Here is a 15971-nt window from a genome sequence, read left to right on the forward strand (position 1 = left end):
TTAAATATTAAAAATTACAAATAATTTTATTAGAGTACAGTTTTTTTCTAATACGAAATATATATACAGTATTAACGCATCGTTGTATCATCGTATTACATATAAACGCGTAGCGTTTGAACATGACTCTCAATTAAAATGAAAGTCTTAACGCGCTTTAATGTCAGATCATATCGTAGTATCAACGATAAAAGACAAACATATCATGTTTACTTGTGTAATCCGAATACATCGGTGTACATTCTCTCATAATATTTAAATTAAAATACAATTTCACACACATACACACACACACACACACACACACACACACACACACACACACACACACACACACACATATATATATACACACACATACACACAAACATATACACACATATATGCACAAATAATTTTCTATATTTATAAAACCTAATATAAAACAAAATTGTTTAATTAATTATAAATATATTTATACTTAAAATATATTAATCATCATTGCGATGTTAAATGGCATAAATACATTGTTTTTAAAATTTAATATACATTTATTCATAAAAAATGTGTCTTTTATTCAGAAATTATTGTCAGTACCAATTTTTGAAGCGCTCCATTGCGCGTTTCCATTGACGAAACGCATGCTGATAAGATGATTGCGATTCTTTGTTTGGCTTAAATATTCTATCTACTTGACGTAGCATCGATACCTCTTCTCTGCTCTTCCACAATCCTAAGATTAAATGATACATTCAAAATTATCCCAATTACTAAGCATAATTATTTAATAAACACATATATTGATTGTATAACATTAATAGTTATTATATAATCTTATATCAGCACAGATAAAAAATAATCTCTTATCCTAATCGATTTTTTTACTTTATGCATCTTATAAAATTAAATAAAATAAAGAATAAAAAAAATAATAAAAATACTTATATTTTATATATAATATTTAAAAAAAAATTCTTTAAATTATTAGCTGTGTGAAAAATGTAAAATAATTTATAATAATAAATAGTAAAATTGGTTCATACCACATTGTAAACCAGCGAGGAATGCTACCCCTAGAATGGACATCTCGACAGATACTGGACGTTCCACTTCTAACCCCGTTAAGTCAGCCAATGATTGCATAATAAAATCATTTTTGGAAACTCCACCGTCGACTCTAAAAAAACAATATATTTGCGTCAATTGATGTTTTTTTGTTTTTTTTTCTTGATACTGCAATATTAAAGTTTGATTATCGCGTAAAAAGTAGAAATTGAGTACACAGAAAAATTAATAATCTTTTTTTTTTATAATATTGTTATCAGCCCTTGCATTGTTAATGGCCACAAATATTGTAAACTATAAATTGTTAAGTATATATTGTGAACAGTGTTATTGTATAATATTTACTTTATTCTTTGATATGTAAAAGAAGTTTCTTTGCACAAACATTCGTAAAGTAGCTGTATTCTAAAAACGAGACTCTCTAATAAAGACCGAATGATATGCTCTTTCTTTGTGGTTGGCTTTACTCCTAAGAAACCGGTTGCGGCTGTATAATCATTTATAGGCGCCTGAAACAATAAAAGACGCACATATGTTATATGTGTATTTTTGAGTAATGTATTATCTTTTTGGACTGCAAATAATTCATGTTTTTTTTTTCTTTAAAATCTTAAACAAAAAATAAAAACAAAATATTTTTTAAATATGTAAAAATGATATTCCTTAAACATCGATTTTAAAAGAAATTTTTAAAGCAAATTTGTATTTTATAAATATTTTCCATGGAGAAGGCAGTATTTTTACTTTGTTTTTTATTTTTGTACATATATAAAAAGTCAGTAAAAATAAGAAAGATTCATAAATAATTTTTTAAATTTTATTATTACAAATGTTTGCCTTTTTTACGGAAAAAAAAATAATTTTACTATATCTGGACATCGAAAGAAATTATTTGTTGTAATAAATCGTACATACCTGTAATCCGCTGAATGCCGGAACAAAATATACCCCATCAGTGTCATTAACTGAGTTCGCCATATCAGCTGTTTCTATAACGTCGTTTACAATTCCTACGGCAATCATATGATCGAAATTGGCATATGACAATAAAGTATTGAATTGTTTCTAAAAATAAAATTTCTCTTTTTTTCTTTCAAAAAAAGTACTTTTACAGAGTACATTTAGATTTGTACAAAATGAATATACATGTAAAACTAGATTACATTACATATCATGTGATAAAATATTAATATGTACATAATTAAAGATATAGTCAGATAATTTAATTTGTCTTCTTCTCTCCTTCTTTTTTGAACAAATTCATAAATTTCATATATAATATAAAATTTTCAAATTTTTATTGTTTTATAAAACAATTTAAGAGCTAATAAATTACCTAGTGACTTAGCCCATTCTATTAGTATACCGGTATCACTTGAAGATCCTTCTGCAACATATATTAGTTCTTTTCCGATTCGCCATCCAACAACTGGATAAAGTCCTATAAATAATTTTGATAATTTATATCTCTGTTTAGAATATATATATTTTTTAAGTTTATTATATATATTATTTATTTCATTCAATATATTCTATATACATATATTTATTTATTAATTAATTATGATTTATTAAATAGAAAAGTCGTATTAAATAAATAATATAAATTCGCAAAATTACCAGCAACTGATGCATGTGGTTCTCCTCCTGTATTAACATTCACAAAAGTACCTGTCCCCATAGTAATTTTAAGATCACTGGGCTTGAAGCATCCTGAACCGAATAAGGAAGCTGCTTGATCGGCCATCTAATTTTAACATTATTATTAAAAATAGAAACGTTTGTTAATTGCAAGATCAACTCTCATAAAGCTTCGCATATAATACTTATAATATTTATCGCGTGGGTAATTCTAATTGTTGTATAATTAATCGTCAAATTAAATGGCAGTTTGTTTGTCAAAATACTTTGTAATTTCATTACTCACTGAGCAATAAATGGGAATTTCAGCCCCCAATACGCTTTCGGGTATAGTTCCAAAGTTGCCCACTGTATCGACTACTTCAGGAAGAATATTGCGTGGTAATTTTAAAATATGTAACGCCCAATTAGCCCATCCCATTGTAAATGGGTCGAATATACCAGTGGCTGAGGCACATGAAACATCCATTATATGTTTTCCTGCAATGAATGAAAAACGTATTAATCAGCATGGCTATTAACAATATAACGAATACTTATTACTACACACATTGTGATGCCAACAGATATATAAAGGAATATTTTATACTTTTAACAATGTTATGAATATTTTAAAATAAATATAGAAAAAAAATATATTTAATTAAAAATTGTTTTACCTGTTAATTTGTATAAAAGCCAACAATCTATGCCTCCAAATGCTGCTTCTCCCTTAGATGCTGCTTCTCGAAGACCGGGTATATTCTGGAGAACCCATACTAATTTCAAGGTGACCTGGGAACAAAGCCGAGATTAAGCTCCCGAGAGGAATACTAGTTGAGAGAACAATTAGCAGAGAAAGCTAGAAAGCTCCGTAAAATTTTATAAAGCGAAATTGTGCTCGGTGATTTATTTTTGACGAGAAAAGAACGATTTAGAGATCATTGAAACGATCATTGAACGATAAAACATCCATTGATGATATAAATATTTATATGTAGATGATAGTGTAAAATATAAATGATAAAACATTTCAACCTGCATATTCATAAACTTAAACACGCTACCGGACAGAAAGCGTTTGCTTCTCGTAAGAGTGTACAAAATACTCGAAGCTATTCGCAATCCTCCCATCGTCATCGATCGATTCCATTCATCGACTAGAGCAGCCGCGCGTTGATCCTTCCACGTTATAAATCTGAAATGGCAATATCACACATGAAACTATATTCTAACCGAAATACTTTCGTCATCTTTGTTGCTCTCACCTGTGATAGTGCCTTCCAGTCTTTAAATCCCAGGTAATAAAACTGGCTCGTTGCGATGAGATTCCAAGACAAGCGATAAACTTCGGATCGATCTCGCTGTCTGCAATCAGAAAACGAAACAAATTAGTCTAAACCCGAGATAAGTTATATAACATAAATTACACGAATGGCAAACTAAACATAAAAAAAGATATCAATCAATAAGCGGCAAAATTCCTGAAATTAAAAATATCTATCCTTTTTCTTTTCTCAATATTTATTTTTAAACTTCTTTTTGTGAAGAAAGATAACAAATTCAAGATGATCTGGATACATATTTATACGTGATATCTGTAATAACCGTATGTTCTTTTTTTTTTATAAAAAAAAAGAAATCATTCTGTCACTCGTAAAGCTTTTATATATATATAAAGCAAAAACTGTTTCATTTAATCAAATTGGGTGCTTCATAAGGCCTGAAAATACGATTTAATCGGCGAAATAATATATAAACAATAAGCATTTAATTGCATCGGGTGTCGCAAGCAGAATGTATGATTGCTTACTTTCGATACGTCCGATTGCTGTCATCTCGGTTTACGATGAACATTTCTAGAACAGATTAAAATACAGAAATGAGGTTTGACACACATTTAATGGGTAACCAAAGATTCAATTCAAACTGATACTGATCTTTCGATGTGGAAAAATTAATCAAATTTTTTATCAATAATTTTTTTTATCAAAATAAAGTCCATTAAATCGAGTATAATTAAAAATAAATTAGCACATTAGCATCAGTACATTTTTTAATGTTATCGATTATTTATTTATCAAAATGATTAATAAATTAAGATCAAGCGCGGTTTCAACTGAAGCTTTAAATGTCTATTGAAAATGCGTGAAACCAAAATTTTCTGCGTTTATCCATTCCAGATTACGGAAGAAAGATTCGCATGCTTTGCACACAGTTATGTTTATACTTCTGTATATTTGTTCCCTCTTATCATTTTAATTCTTATCGTGCAGAATTATAGATAACACATGTATGCATGATCGCAAAACACATGTATGCATATATTTCAAAGCTGTATAAACTTATATATAAAGTTTACTCTGCCTATCATCATTAAAATAAAAAACAATTTAGTATTTAATATTTTATGATTAGAAAAACATTTTAAGAACTTACTTTTTAATGTATCCTTGATTACTTTTACTATAGTCTGCCATAAATGATCCGGATCTATCTCGACAAATCCTGGCTCTGGATAAATCAGTTTAACCTAAATTAAAAAAAAAAAAAATAAAGTTTATTATTATTTTTATTCGTATTCCGTTCCCTTTTCGATTTCGACAATTTTCGAATTACAATGCATTTTCACATTTGAACTTTTGGGTCTATCTCATACTTTCCAGTAAGTGTTCTTTATGCACAATTTATTTTCCGTATAAAATAATGGAAATAATATGCAAATGATTTTGTGTCATACAGTAAATAGACAATAGACTTTCTTGTTTTGTATGAAAAAGAATATGCGTCACGGAAATATTTATTTTCAGAGTTTCATAAGTTTCTAGATAAAATAAAAATAATTTAAAGAGCTATATCTTCAGAACTTTTATATAATGTAGAATTTATATAACTCTAATATACATACATGAAAATTAAAATAATCTGTAAGACATAAATTTTATAAATAATTTTATTATTATTTTTTTTTTTTTAATTAAAATATATTATGTATATATACTATTATATAAAAATACTACTATTATATATCATATAAAAAATATATTGTTATATGTATATTATATAAAAATACTAAAAATTCAAATTTTTTAAAATTCAAAAAATAAAAAGATGTTTTTGTGTAATGCCATGTGGATATGTAAATAAAAAGCAAATTATTACAAATAACATGAATATCGCTTGAATCTTATCGATAACGATAATAAATACAGAGGAAACAAAACAAATATAAAATATTTTTGTCAATAAATTTAAATTAAATGTAGTCTGTAATGGAAGAATTTAAGGCCAGATAAATTTGTTTCAATGACACATACATGTAGACATAAAACGTTTTGAATTTATTTATGATAAATAGCGATTGGAAAAATAGGAATAAATAGCTTGATTAAACTCTTTTTGTTTAATCTTCTCCTGTGTAATAATTAAAAACAACTTTATTAAATATGTATTTTTACGTTGATTAAATGTAATCAATTTGTTCTTATACAACATTTTTATATATTAGATATATTTTATATGTTTAACATATTATACACAAGGTTCTGTTTTAAACAATTTTGAAATGTTTGTACTCAATTTTAAAAATTTAACTGTATTTAATTAATAAATCCATTTCAATGCTAGTGGCAAAAGGACATTAATAAAAAATATTAATGCAAGCAGTTTTAATAAAAATAATTATATTTTTTCTAATCTTATAAATACTAACTACTAAATTTAATTTATTAACTATATTATTAAAGCAATAATAATATTGAATAAAATAATAATATTGAATTAATATTAATTAATATTTTTGAACGTAAAATATTGCAGCACATTTTTCTCTCTTTTTTAATAATAGAAAAAAATGTAAATGTCTAAATATATCTATTTTTTTTTTAATTTTTCAAATTAAAAAAAATTAAATTAAAAGTCAAATTAAAAAATTGCGAGTCAAGATTTTAGATAACGCATGTGTGCGAAATAAAAAGTAATTGTCATGCAACTTTTGCATCGTCATAGTTAAATCGATGTTCAGCGCTTATTAGTGTACACGACGGATACAGTCTGCGGTATAAAGTGTCCTAGTAACTTATTTCTGAGTTTATTAATCCGCGAGTTGGAAAGCACCTTTACGTTAACTTGATTACCTCGACTTCAAGGTGTTCTATAGACGGCTCTCTGATCTCGACTATTTCTTTCTGTTTCTTTTTGTATCCGCAACGTTGATTAAATTTTCCTACGCTTTGAGAAAAATTATAATCAGCTGATTACGGAAAAAAATGTAAAATAGCGTTTTTCATAGATGCTCAACGCTAAATATTACTACTTTTCTTAATTAAACAGATAAGCAATTAGCAAAATTAAATTTATAATTTCGTTTTTCAGCTTTTGAAAATACATATGCAAATTCTATTTTATTATTATTTATGTTGATTATGACATTATATGTTCATTATTATATTCTGTTATTATTTATATATTAATATCATTGCAAAACATATTCTTTATAAAAGCCATCTCATCGTTTGTTTCGTAATTTCTTGTTTGAAAAATAAAAATGTGCAATTCTTTGGAAAATATGCTATTAACTTTAATAATGCATGCATAAATGTTGAAACTATGTAAAATATCAAAGACTATTGTAGCATTATGAAGATACAAGTGCGAAAACTTCTTTACATATATATAGATTTCATTAATCACAATTATTAATTAAAATCATTAATGACAGCTTTTAATGAAGCTGCAAACACGTTGATTTACATAGTATGTTATTATACGCAATGTAAAACACGAATCACAATAATTAAATAATTAAATCTTTCTTATAGAAATATGTCATTATAGCTAATTACAGTAAATGTTTTTTGTATAGTCGTAATTTTGACATTTTTGTTTATTTATGTTTGACTCAAGATTGTTTCTTTCAATTAACTAAAAAAAAATAATTAGATCCTTATGATTTATTAAAATTCAATAAACTTACTCCAAGATATTTCATTGTATGTCCTTCATAAATTTAAAGTATAAAACGTTATCTAACTCGCTTAGTCACACTTTTTCTACATCGAGTATCTAATTCGATCAATATCAACTATATATAAAAACTAGATAAGTCGACTCGTGTGTTATTTCTCGATCTCTAAAAATATACAACAATGTCATTATGATTTTTATTCTATCTCATGTTATTAATGCTTGGTCTTTAATTTAATATTTTCTCTGCCTTATAAATCTTTTCAGTAGCATCATTAGAACAACAAAAATTTTCATCTTTCAATAATTTCTACTCTCTCCCGCGAGTAAAATATTGTTTTCTTTTTTTTTAAAGTATACTATATATCGCAGAAAAGAATTTTGTACATAATTTTTGCAATTTTCTCCAATAATAGCATCTTAATTATTTTTTTTATATCTTACAATCTCTGACGAGATTAAAAAAAGTTTTATGCATTAATCATTGCTGTAACGATTTTTAATTTTAGTTACATCATACCTTTGGATCTTCCGCTCGCAGATTTAAATTGATTTGCAAGTGACTTTTAAAAAACATAAAAATTAAGTTGCGACAAACCTTCTCCGCCGAGGAAGCTACCGTGACCGCTTTTTCATCCAGAATGTGAAAGCGTACCGTGGAGGTACCGACGTCGAGCGCCGCGACGTACTTCATGGTATTAATTTGCACTTTTTTCCAGCAAATTTGAAAATTTCGGCGCTAATTTATATACGCACTCACACTTTTCTTAACTCGTTATCAAATCCAATTTGATCGAATCCAATTTGAAATACTAAACGTTAGATCGCGGCGTACGGCAGCGACTAATATCGATTAATACCAGCTGTGTACTTTGTACCTCGAGTTCAACAACGATAACAAGAGAAAAAAGAAGGAACACACTTAGACTCGCGATAACAAAAAATTTATGCTACTTGGACGCGCTAGCTTATGGTAACACAACAGTCCTTGGATGCGTAATACATCACGCATGCTCTAGCAAGAGGTCTTTATCGAGACTTCAACAGGCATCATATAATGAAGCGATACACTCCCGACAATTTTGCCCGCACTGAGTGGGGCGTGAGACACATTATCAGAGCGTACGCTATATCAGTTGGGCCTACGTCTTGTCGATCATTATGGCTGAAACACACCTTTAAAAAATTATACGAAAAGATTTATTTGCGTTGATCATCGATTTCTCCTACCATGCGATCTTCTATCTGATCATTAGAAGCAGCGACTACTGCAGTCATAGATATCACGATTATGATTGATTTTACTTCTATGATAAAAGCCGTTTTTATATACTGTTCGTGGAAGCTTTGTTTTACAAGGATATAAAAACTACAATAGTAATTTTATCTAATCATCAATATAGATTTTGTTCGATGCGAACATAATTATTATCTAATCATAATTCAGATGTAATGCTTTTTATATAAGATTTTTTGAGTATTAAAAATATTTAATATCGAATATTCTAAAAAAGTCTGCTCTAAATTTAAAAAACTTCAAGAAAAAGAGCATAGCATACACATCTTATGCTATGTTCTTCAGTATCTATAAAACAAGATCAGTTTAATTTGCCTTTTACTAGACTAGATCTTTAATTCTTGCATGACGTTTGTTATTCACATGGGAGATGATGTAACAGATGTCACGTACATATATATATATATATATCTGATAAATGCTGTCTGACATAACACGCTTGCTAATTAGTATTATTGTGCATGGACAAAATTGAAAAAATTTTAAAGATCTATTTACATATGAATATATGTTATTTCAAAATTTAACATATTATTTAATTTTTTAGGCAGCAATTTTTTGGATACAATAAAAGATAATGAAAGATAATAAATAATAATGTTAAATTATTATTTGATCATTTACATTAAACATAAATTATAAAATCTTAAAAAATTTGAATTTTACCCTCATATGTACTTATTAAAATAAATATATAAATAGCAAATATATGTGTCCAAAAATTAATTGTTTCTAAATGATATTAAATTTTTTTTTGTTTAATTAAAATAGATGTATGAAATAAAAAGTTTATTATAAAAACTATTTTTATAATAATATATATTTAGAATAATATACAAGAGAGAGTCCTCTATACAAATATTTATTTAATTTGTCATTTCTTGTTACGTTACTGAAGATTAAATAGCATGCGTACGCCTCTGTTGTAGCAACCCAATTTACAAAGAGCGACGTATATTAATCGTAATGTAAGGCGTGCTTCGAATACCGTAGTTTAAAGTTTATTGTTGCTTCTTTTCCGTATTATTACATAATTTTATTTTGATTGTAAAATACGCTATTAAAAAATATTTTAATTTATAAGAACTTACGGAGACGACAAGTAACTTTGTTCACTTGATTTCTTTCAAAATAATGTGTCAAATCTAAAAAATAGTATCAAAATTCATCCAAAAAAAGTTGACTTTATGTATCATTAATCTACTTCATAATGACATTTTTTCAAATTTTTTTATCTCGAAACAATATTTACAAATCTAAGAGTGCTGTCAAAATTTTACAATTATTTGAATATATTGTGGGCTTGCTCGAGATATATTTGCTGCTTTATTATTTTCTAGTTAAAAACTTCATCATTCTTGTGTCATTTTTCACTATTTTATTTGCAGTTTATATATCTGGTTTAATTTTGATAAAAAAACATAAAACAGCCGTTTTTAGAAATCAATTCTATCGCTATAAATACAATATATTGCAATATAACATAAAACAATTTATATTTTACAAAGTTCTAATTATATTCATCTTTTCTATAAAATTTTAAAGACTTTATGATATATGAGAACTTTTATCATCATTATCAGGCAACATAACGTGTAAATATTTTTCTTGATTTTCGTTATGTATCTTGCTGCAATATACATCGTCAAATATGAAAAACACAGTCATAAATATTGACACACCAGCAAAGATGATCCACATAATCATCTCTAATGTAATCTATAAAAAATATAAATTAATTAAATAAATTTAAAACATTGATATATATATATATATATATATATATATATATATATATATATATATAAATTAAAATATTTACAAATTAAAAAAAATAAGAAATAGCAATTACATTTGATATTTTTAATATTTCCGTAATATTTAATAATTATTATTAAACTTACTTCAGTAATTGCTCTCAAGATTGCTATTATATGATGCCTTGCCGAGATCCATTTCCAAACCATGAATGGCAGTAACACAAGGAGTAATAATAAGTCGAGTACATGTATGACAATCATAGAGACGATTTTGCTTATATCAAACATGCTCTGTACCTTTTTATGCATGCTAATGCATTATAGAACAAACATTATACAAAATAAAATTAATTATATCGAATTAATTATAATATTTTAAATATAAATAATCTTGTAATTTAAATACAGTAATAAACATTTATAATTATATTCGTGTTTGGTATAAGTATAAAAAGGTAATTTATTACGTTAAAAGATAACAAAATAAAGACTCACGCGATTATTAATTTCTTCTAATCGTACAGTTTTTAAATAAAGTATCTTCCACTTCGTACTTTTTTCCTTAACATGCGTTTGCCTCTTAAATATACAATCTTCAATTTTGTAAAATTGCGATCTCTTGAATTCTAGCCTATATTGTGTCAAATAATGATCGAGAAATTGGATGTGATAATTTAAAAGTAATTCACAGCATTTTTGTCTTTAAAATCGCACAATTGCTTTTCATCAACTTTTTAATTTTGGAGGCTAAGCAAATATTATCAAGCGAGTATTATAACACGTGCGATTTGTTGTCCATTTATTATACAACTGTCAAATGCTGTCAAACATTGTACAAATTTATTAGCAATGGCTGAACATCGAAATTTACCATTTTGCCCGATTCTAATTGTGACTTTAATTTACATTATTAATTTTGATTTTAATAGACATTTTCTGACAAATTTATATATAACTTATTTTTTTAATTGAATATAAACAATCTAATTATTTTAAACCTTGTAAGTAAATAGACATCATTTATGTGGCATTAAAAACGTGTTTTTATTTATTTTTATATGTTTAATAATTAGGATTAGGTATATGCTGTAGTAACAATAGTAAATTTATACGTGACTTTGTGTAAAATAAACGTACTAATTTCATACACATATAAATATGCCAAAAAAAATAAACTATCAAAAATTAATACTATTTCTATAATACTTTTTGGTATTGTCTTTTGGAAAGAACAAAATCAGTTCCAACCACATGTTTAGATACGAAATATATTGATTGCAAAATTCCTTTTTAAAAAATATAAATATCTTATTATTCTAGTGATGGAGAACAATTTATAATTAAAGCAACTACTTAAGTACAGTTGATAATACATAAGCTTAACAATATATAAGCTAAATCTAAATCTTTAAAAAAAATTAATGTGCAGATTTTGTAATAAAAATATTTTATATAAAGGCACACTCTTTTGCATTATATTTAGGAAATCTAATGCAAGTTTAGCTCAACTTCTACAGAATAAAGAACGTGTCATGTTTATGTTCTCCTTGAAAAAATCAATAGATTATTCATCCATGATTGCAAGGTTGATGAATCGCGTGCCAATGATTTTTGTGCGCTGCGTTCCTTGCGTGCTTCCGTCTTTCTCTGGCGGCTGCTTGTTGCCTGTAAACAAATAGCGGCCTGAAGACCTTCGCGTCCTGTGCTTCCATATCCTCTGCCTCGCTCACGATATTTTCATCGACCTTGTTTTCTGATCCCGTGCGAACGGATCTCCTTATTCTGACGTTATCGCGTCGTGACCCCAAGGTGACAGGCTGACGACCTGCGCTTGGAAACGGTAGTCTTTCGATAAAGCCATTGGTCTCCATATTATTCTTCGGTATTCCATAGGCCTCCACCTGAAAAAATATAATATTTGTCAGAGATGACGTTTGTCAGAAATGACATTTGTTAGGCATAATGCACTCACACAATGTGAAATATTTTATTGTATTTCTTTGTAAAATAAAAATAGATTTTCAGATTGATTTAAATTAATATCTATTTTTATTGTGATAATATAATAGAATAATTTCTAAAATGATATTTATTGAACTATTTTTATGATTTCTATTACGTATTGCATTAAGAAATAAATATCAAGAAAATGTCGAGAATTTAAATTATTCAGAAGCATATGTTACATTGACCAATCAAAGAAAATATTCACCAATCGACCATTTTTTGAGGCATCATCGATACGATCTTCTCCAAGATTCACTCTCTCGATAACACCATTATCTTGTAAGCTTTTTTTCGGCAAACCGTATGCATGAATACCAGGTTTATCCTCCTCGTTGGATCCCGAATGAATTCTTCGCACCTTACCGTTTATTCCATAACTGCGGATCTGCAGGCGTTTGATGCTTTTACTATTATCCGAAGATTTGTGTGATTGCGGGCAATCAGGTTCGTCGATTGTTCGAACAGTGGATTCTACCTCGCCGATTGTTCGAACAGTGGAATCTGATAAAACATTTGTGCTGTGTCCAACTCGAGCCGTGCTCAAACTCAGCAAGACAGTTAGTAAAAATAACTGAAAAGTAAATTAATAATAATATTAGACAATATTAACTATGATTAGCTTTAACCATTTAAAAAAATGTTAAATTTAACAATGTTTTTATCTTTAAATATATTATGACATTATTCCTACAAAAATAAATTTTAATGGAAAAAAAATAAATAAAAAATATTGATACCTTTATAAATTAGTATTGTATATTAAGTTAAGGAAGTTGTTATGTATTTAGATTCTTCTATGTAGACTTTGATAACTATTTCTGCTATATAACGGAACATATACATATTTTCTTTTGTTATCTTTCGTGGTCTGCCACGATAATCATCATCTTAATAAAAACGCAGAAGATTACGTGTTTTTTATGCGTCCCAATGGCATTTACTTAATTGGAATAAAATATCGTGTCCGAAATTTCACGAAAAAGCCTTTTAATGAGATTCAATGATAACTTGTTTGCTCAATGTTTCAACAATAATAATAAAACAACATTTCATCAACGTTTATGATTTCTGCTTTTATTGATGATTGACAAAGTCAAAATGTTTCTCGACTTTATAGTTCAGGAAGTTATTAATCAAATTAAATTTTAAAAAACACTTAAAATCTTTATGGAAGCAAGCGGAAAATTGAAATCAAGATTTAATAAAAAAATATAGACAATTAATAAAAAAATAATTAAAATTAAAAGCAAGATTTTGATATCGAAATTAATATGTTATATTTTTGACAAAAAACAGTTATATTTATACCGTAGATTAATCTTATCTCTTAACATAATAATTACATTAAATTAAGCTCTTTCTATTAAAGCAAACATAAAGAATTGAATAAATGTTTTAATAAAGATTACAAATTTTGACGTAATATATTCGAACTATAGAACGTTTCGAATAACATCTAATTAAAAAAATTTTTTTAAAGTGGTGAGAAAAAATAGAAACTAATACAAGAAAATTAATTATGTATATACATAAATTATATCAATTTTTTTCTTACCATCAACATTAATCTCATCGTGTAGCTTTCTTCTCTCCTGTCGTGGATATCCTGCTTGTGATACTTTCTAGCTCCTGCTCGGACTCTTAAGCGATGTTTGAGGCAAAAGATCGACCGCACACCGGTTATATACCTAAAGCGGCCAGCAATCTCAAAGAACGCGCACATTTAAGCTACTCTCACACATGAGTCTGTGATATGCAGATTCACTGTGGAGCGGGAGCGCGGTCTAATTCCTGGTAAAGATGCCGTTGCTTTGGGTTACTTGCAATGAGTCATCTTTGTAAACGAACCGTACCGAATGGGTTAAGAAACTCGAAAAATCGCAATGCTTTTTTTATTCCGAGATGGACACGAGTGAAAGCCCTCAATAAAAAAGGATGTGTCGGAGGAAACAGACTTTTGGTTGCACTTCATTCTGTGAAGGATCTGAGCATGCTGTGGTTATCTTAAGAAAATTGTATTATTAAATTATATTAATTAAATAAATTAAAAACTATATATGTTCTGGATTAATTTATGGTGATAAATAAATTGAATATAAAACTTTTACAAATAAGTTGTACATGAGCATAATATATAATAATATCATAATTACTTATTATAACAAAAATAATAATTAGAAAGAGGGAGAGCTCCCTCAGAAGCAAATTTAATTAATAATTGATCATTTTGCGATGATTGAGAAATAGCAAGACTATCTCTGATCTGTGCGTAAATGAAGAATCATTGATATTTCCGTCCTTGTTAGTTGACAGTGAATTGTGCAGATGTTAACCATCCATTTAATGATCGCTAAACATTCGCACGTACGACTCACACATGTCGCACACGCCAGCGGCTTTCCCGTTCTCCTAATGTCGATGATTCGTAACAGTGTTTCTCAAAGTTTGAAGATAATTTTGTCATACATGGATACTGAATAAGCTATACTAGCAAGGTATAAAAATTATGAAACAATAAATTATATTTTTTTCATCTCTTTTCAGCAAAATTTTATGCGCAGCATAAAATTTTATGAATTTTATGAATTTTAATCGAAGAAAGTTATAGCAGGAAACACATTTTATTCACGCGAATCCGAAGGTTTCGAAGCATCATGGAAAGTTAGATAACCGCTATCTTACGTCGTATGAATGAATAGATGACTGAAAGGACTAGTGACTGTTTCCCTCAAGGATATTAACGATGACACGTTTACTACAGATTGCAATAATTTCTGCGATCGTATTCTCAGTAGAAACGCTAATGTTCGTTCATCGAATTATTCGTCTAATAAAAGCGACTTGTTTAACTAATATTCGCAATTTCATTACCGTTTAACGTCAGAAACTTGTACTTTATACTCCATACAAGATCTTTCTGCTATACAAACACGTTTAATGCTAAATAAATTATTATTAAATGAAGAAATGAATAGTGTTTAAATAATGATATTTCTAGCTTGCTCATTGTAATGTGCAAATAGAGTATAATTAACTGCGTTAATTATTACAGTGAGTGTTATTTTGGAAAATACAGATGAAATAATAATAACTCGCTACCGCTACTAACAAAATAAATATTTTATTTCTATGTGGAGAATTAGTACTGTAATAATTATGGTACATTTTGAAAGATGCTATTTAACAATTTTAACATTTATGCTGATAAATTTCTGAGAATAAATTAAAAAAGCATTTTAAAACTTGAAGTTTTTACTTCAACGCGCTTTCAATTTTTT

General features: G+C 27.5%; 2 protein-coding genes across 3 annotated transcripts; both read right to left on the reverse strand.

Annotated features, from left to right (window-relative positions):
- On the reverse strand, positions 1 to 8709 carry LOC126857667 (putative glycerol kinase 5). Of its 2 annotated transcripts, XM_050607315.1 has the most exons (13): positions 8228 to 8271; positions 5104 to 5197; positions 4478 to 4523; positions 3933 to 4032; positions 3703 to 3862; positions 3345 to 3459; positions 2972 to 3165; positions 2665 to 2791; positions 2381 to 2485; positions 1960 to 2054; positions 1390 to 1553; positions 1023 to 1156; positions 1 to 712 (listed from the first exon to the last, which is right to left on the reverse strand). In XM_050607315.1, exons 3-13 carry the CDS (start codon positions 4500 to 4502, stop codon positions 570 to 572), a joined length of 1362 nt encoding a protein of 453 aa, XP_050463272.1. In that variant the 5' UTR covers positions 4503 to 4523; positions 5104 to 5197; positions 8228 to 8271; the 3' UTR covers positions 1 to 569. The 2 variants fall into 2 exon arrangements, with proteins under 2 accessions (XP_050463272.1, XP_050463271.1); XM_050607314.1 differs by lacking the exon at positions 4478 to 4523 and having other exon boundaries at positions 8228 to 8709.
- Positions 8710 to 11715: 3006 nt separating this feature from the next.
- On the reverse strand, positions 11716 to 14360 carry LOC126857677 (uncharacterized). Its single transcript, XM_050607329.1, has 3 exons — positions 14249 to 14360; positions 12899 to 13264; positions 11716 to 12587 (listed from the first exon to the last, which is right to left on the reverse strand). Exons 1-3 carry the CDS (start codon positions 14264 to 14266, stop codon positions 12255 to 12257), a joined length of 717 nt encoding a protein of 238 aa, XP_050463286.1. The 5' UTR covers positions 14267 to 14360; the 3' UTR covers positions 11716 to 12254.
- Positions 14361 to 15971: the final 1611 nt, after the last annotated feature.

This window comes from Cataglyphis hispanica, chromosome 22, assembly GCF_021464435.1.
Source record: "Cataglyphis hispanica isolate Lineage 1 chromosome 22, ULB_Chis1_1.0, whole genome shotgun sequence".
NCBI classification, from domain to species: domain Eukaryota; kingdom Metazoa; phylum Arthropoda; class Insecta; order Hymenoptera; family Formicidae; genus Cataglyphis; species Cataglyphis hispanica.

Bases quoted from the DNA above. Each gene is read 5' to 3' on its own strand.
- LOC126857677 (XM_050607329.1), bottom strand. The intron at 12,588-12,898 runs GTGAATATTTTC...ATATTTTTTCAG, and splicing joins CCTCAAAAAATGGTCGATTG to GTGGAGGCCTATGGAATACC.
- LOC126857667 (XM_050607314.1), bottom strand. From the start codon at position 8,323: ATGAAGTACGTCGCGGCGCTCGACGTCGGTACCTCCACGGTACGCTTT. The intron at 3,460-3,702 runs GTTGAAATGTTT...CTTTGTTCCCAG, and splicing joins TTAAGTTTATGAATATGCAG to GTCACCTTGAAATTAGTATG. The intron at 1,554-1,959 runs GTATGTACGATT...TTATTGTTTCAG, and splicing joins CGGCATTCAGCGGATTACAG to GCGCCTATAAATGATTATAC.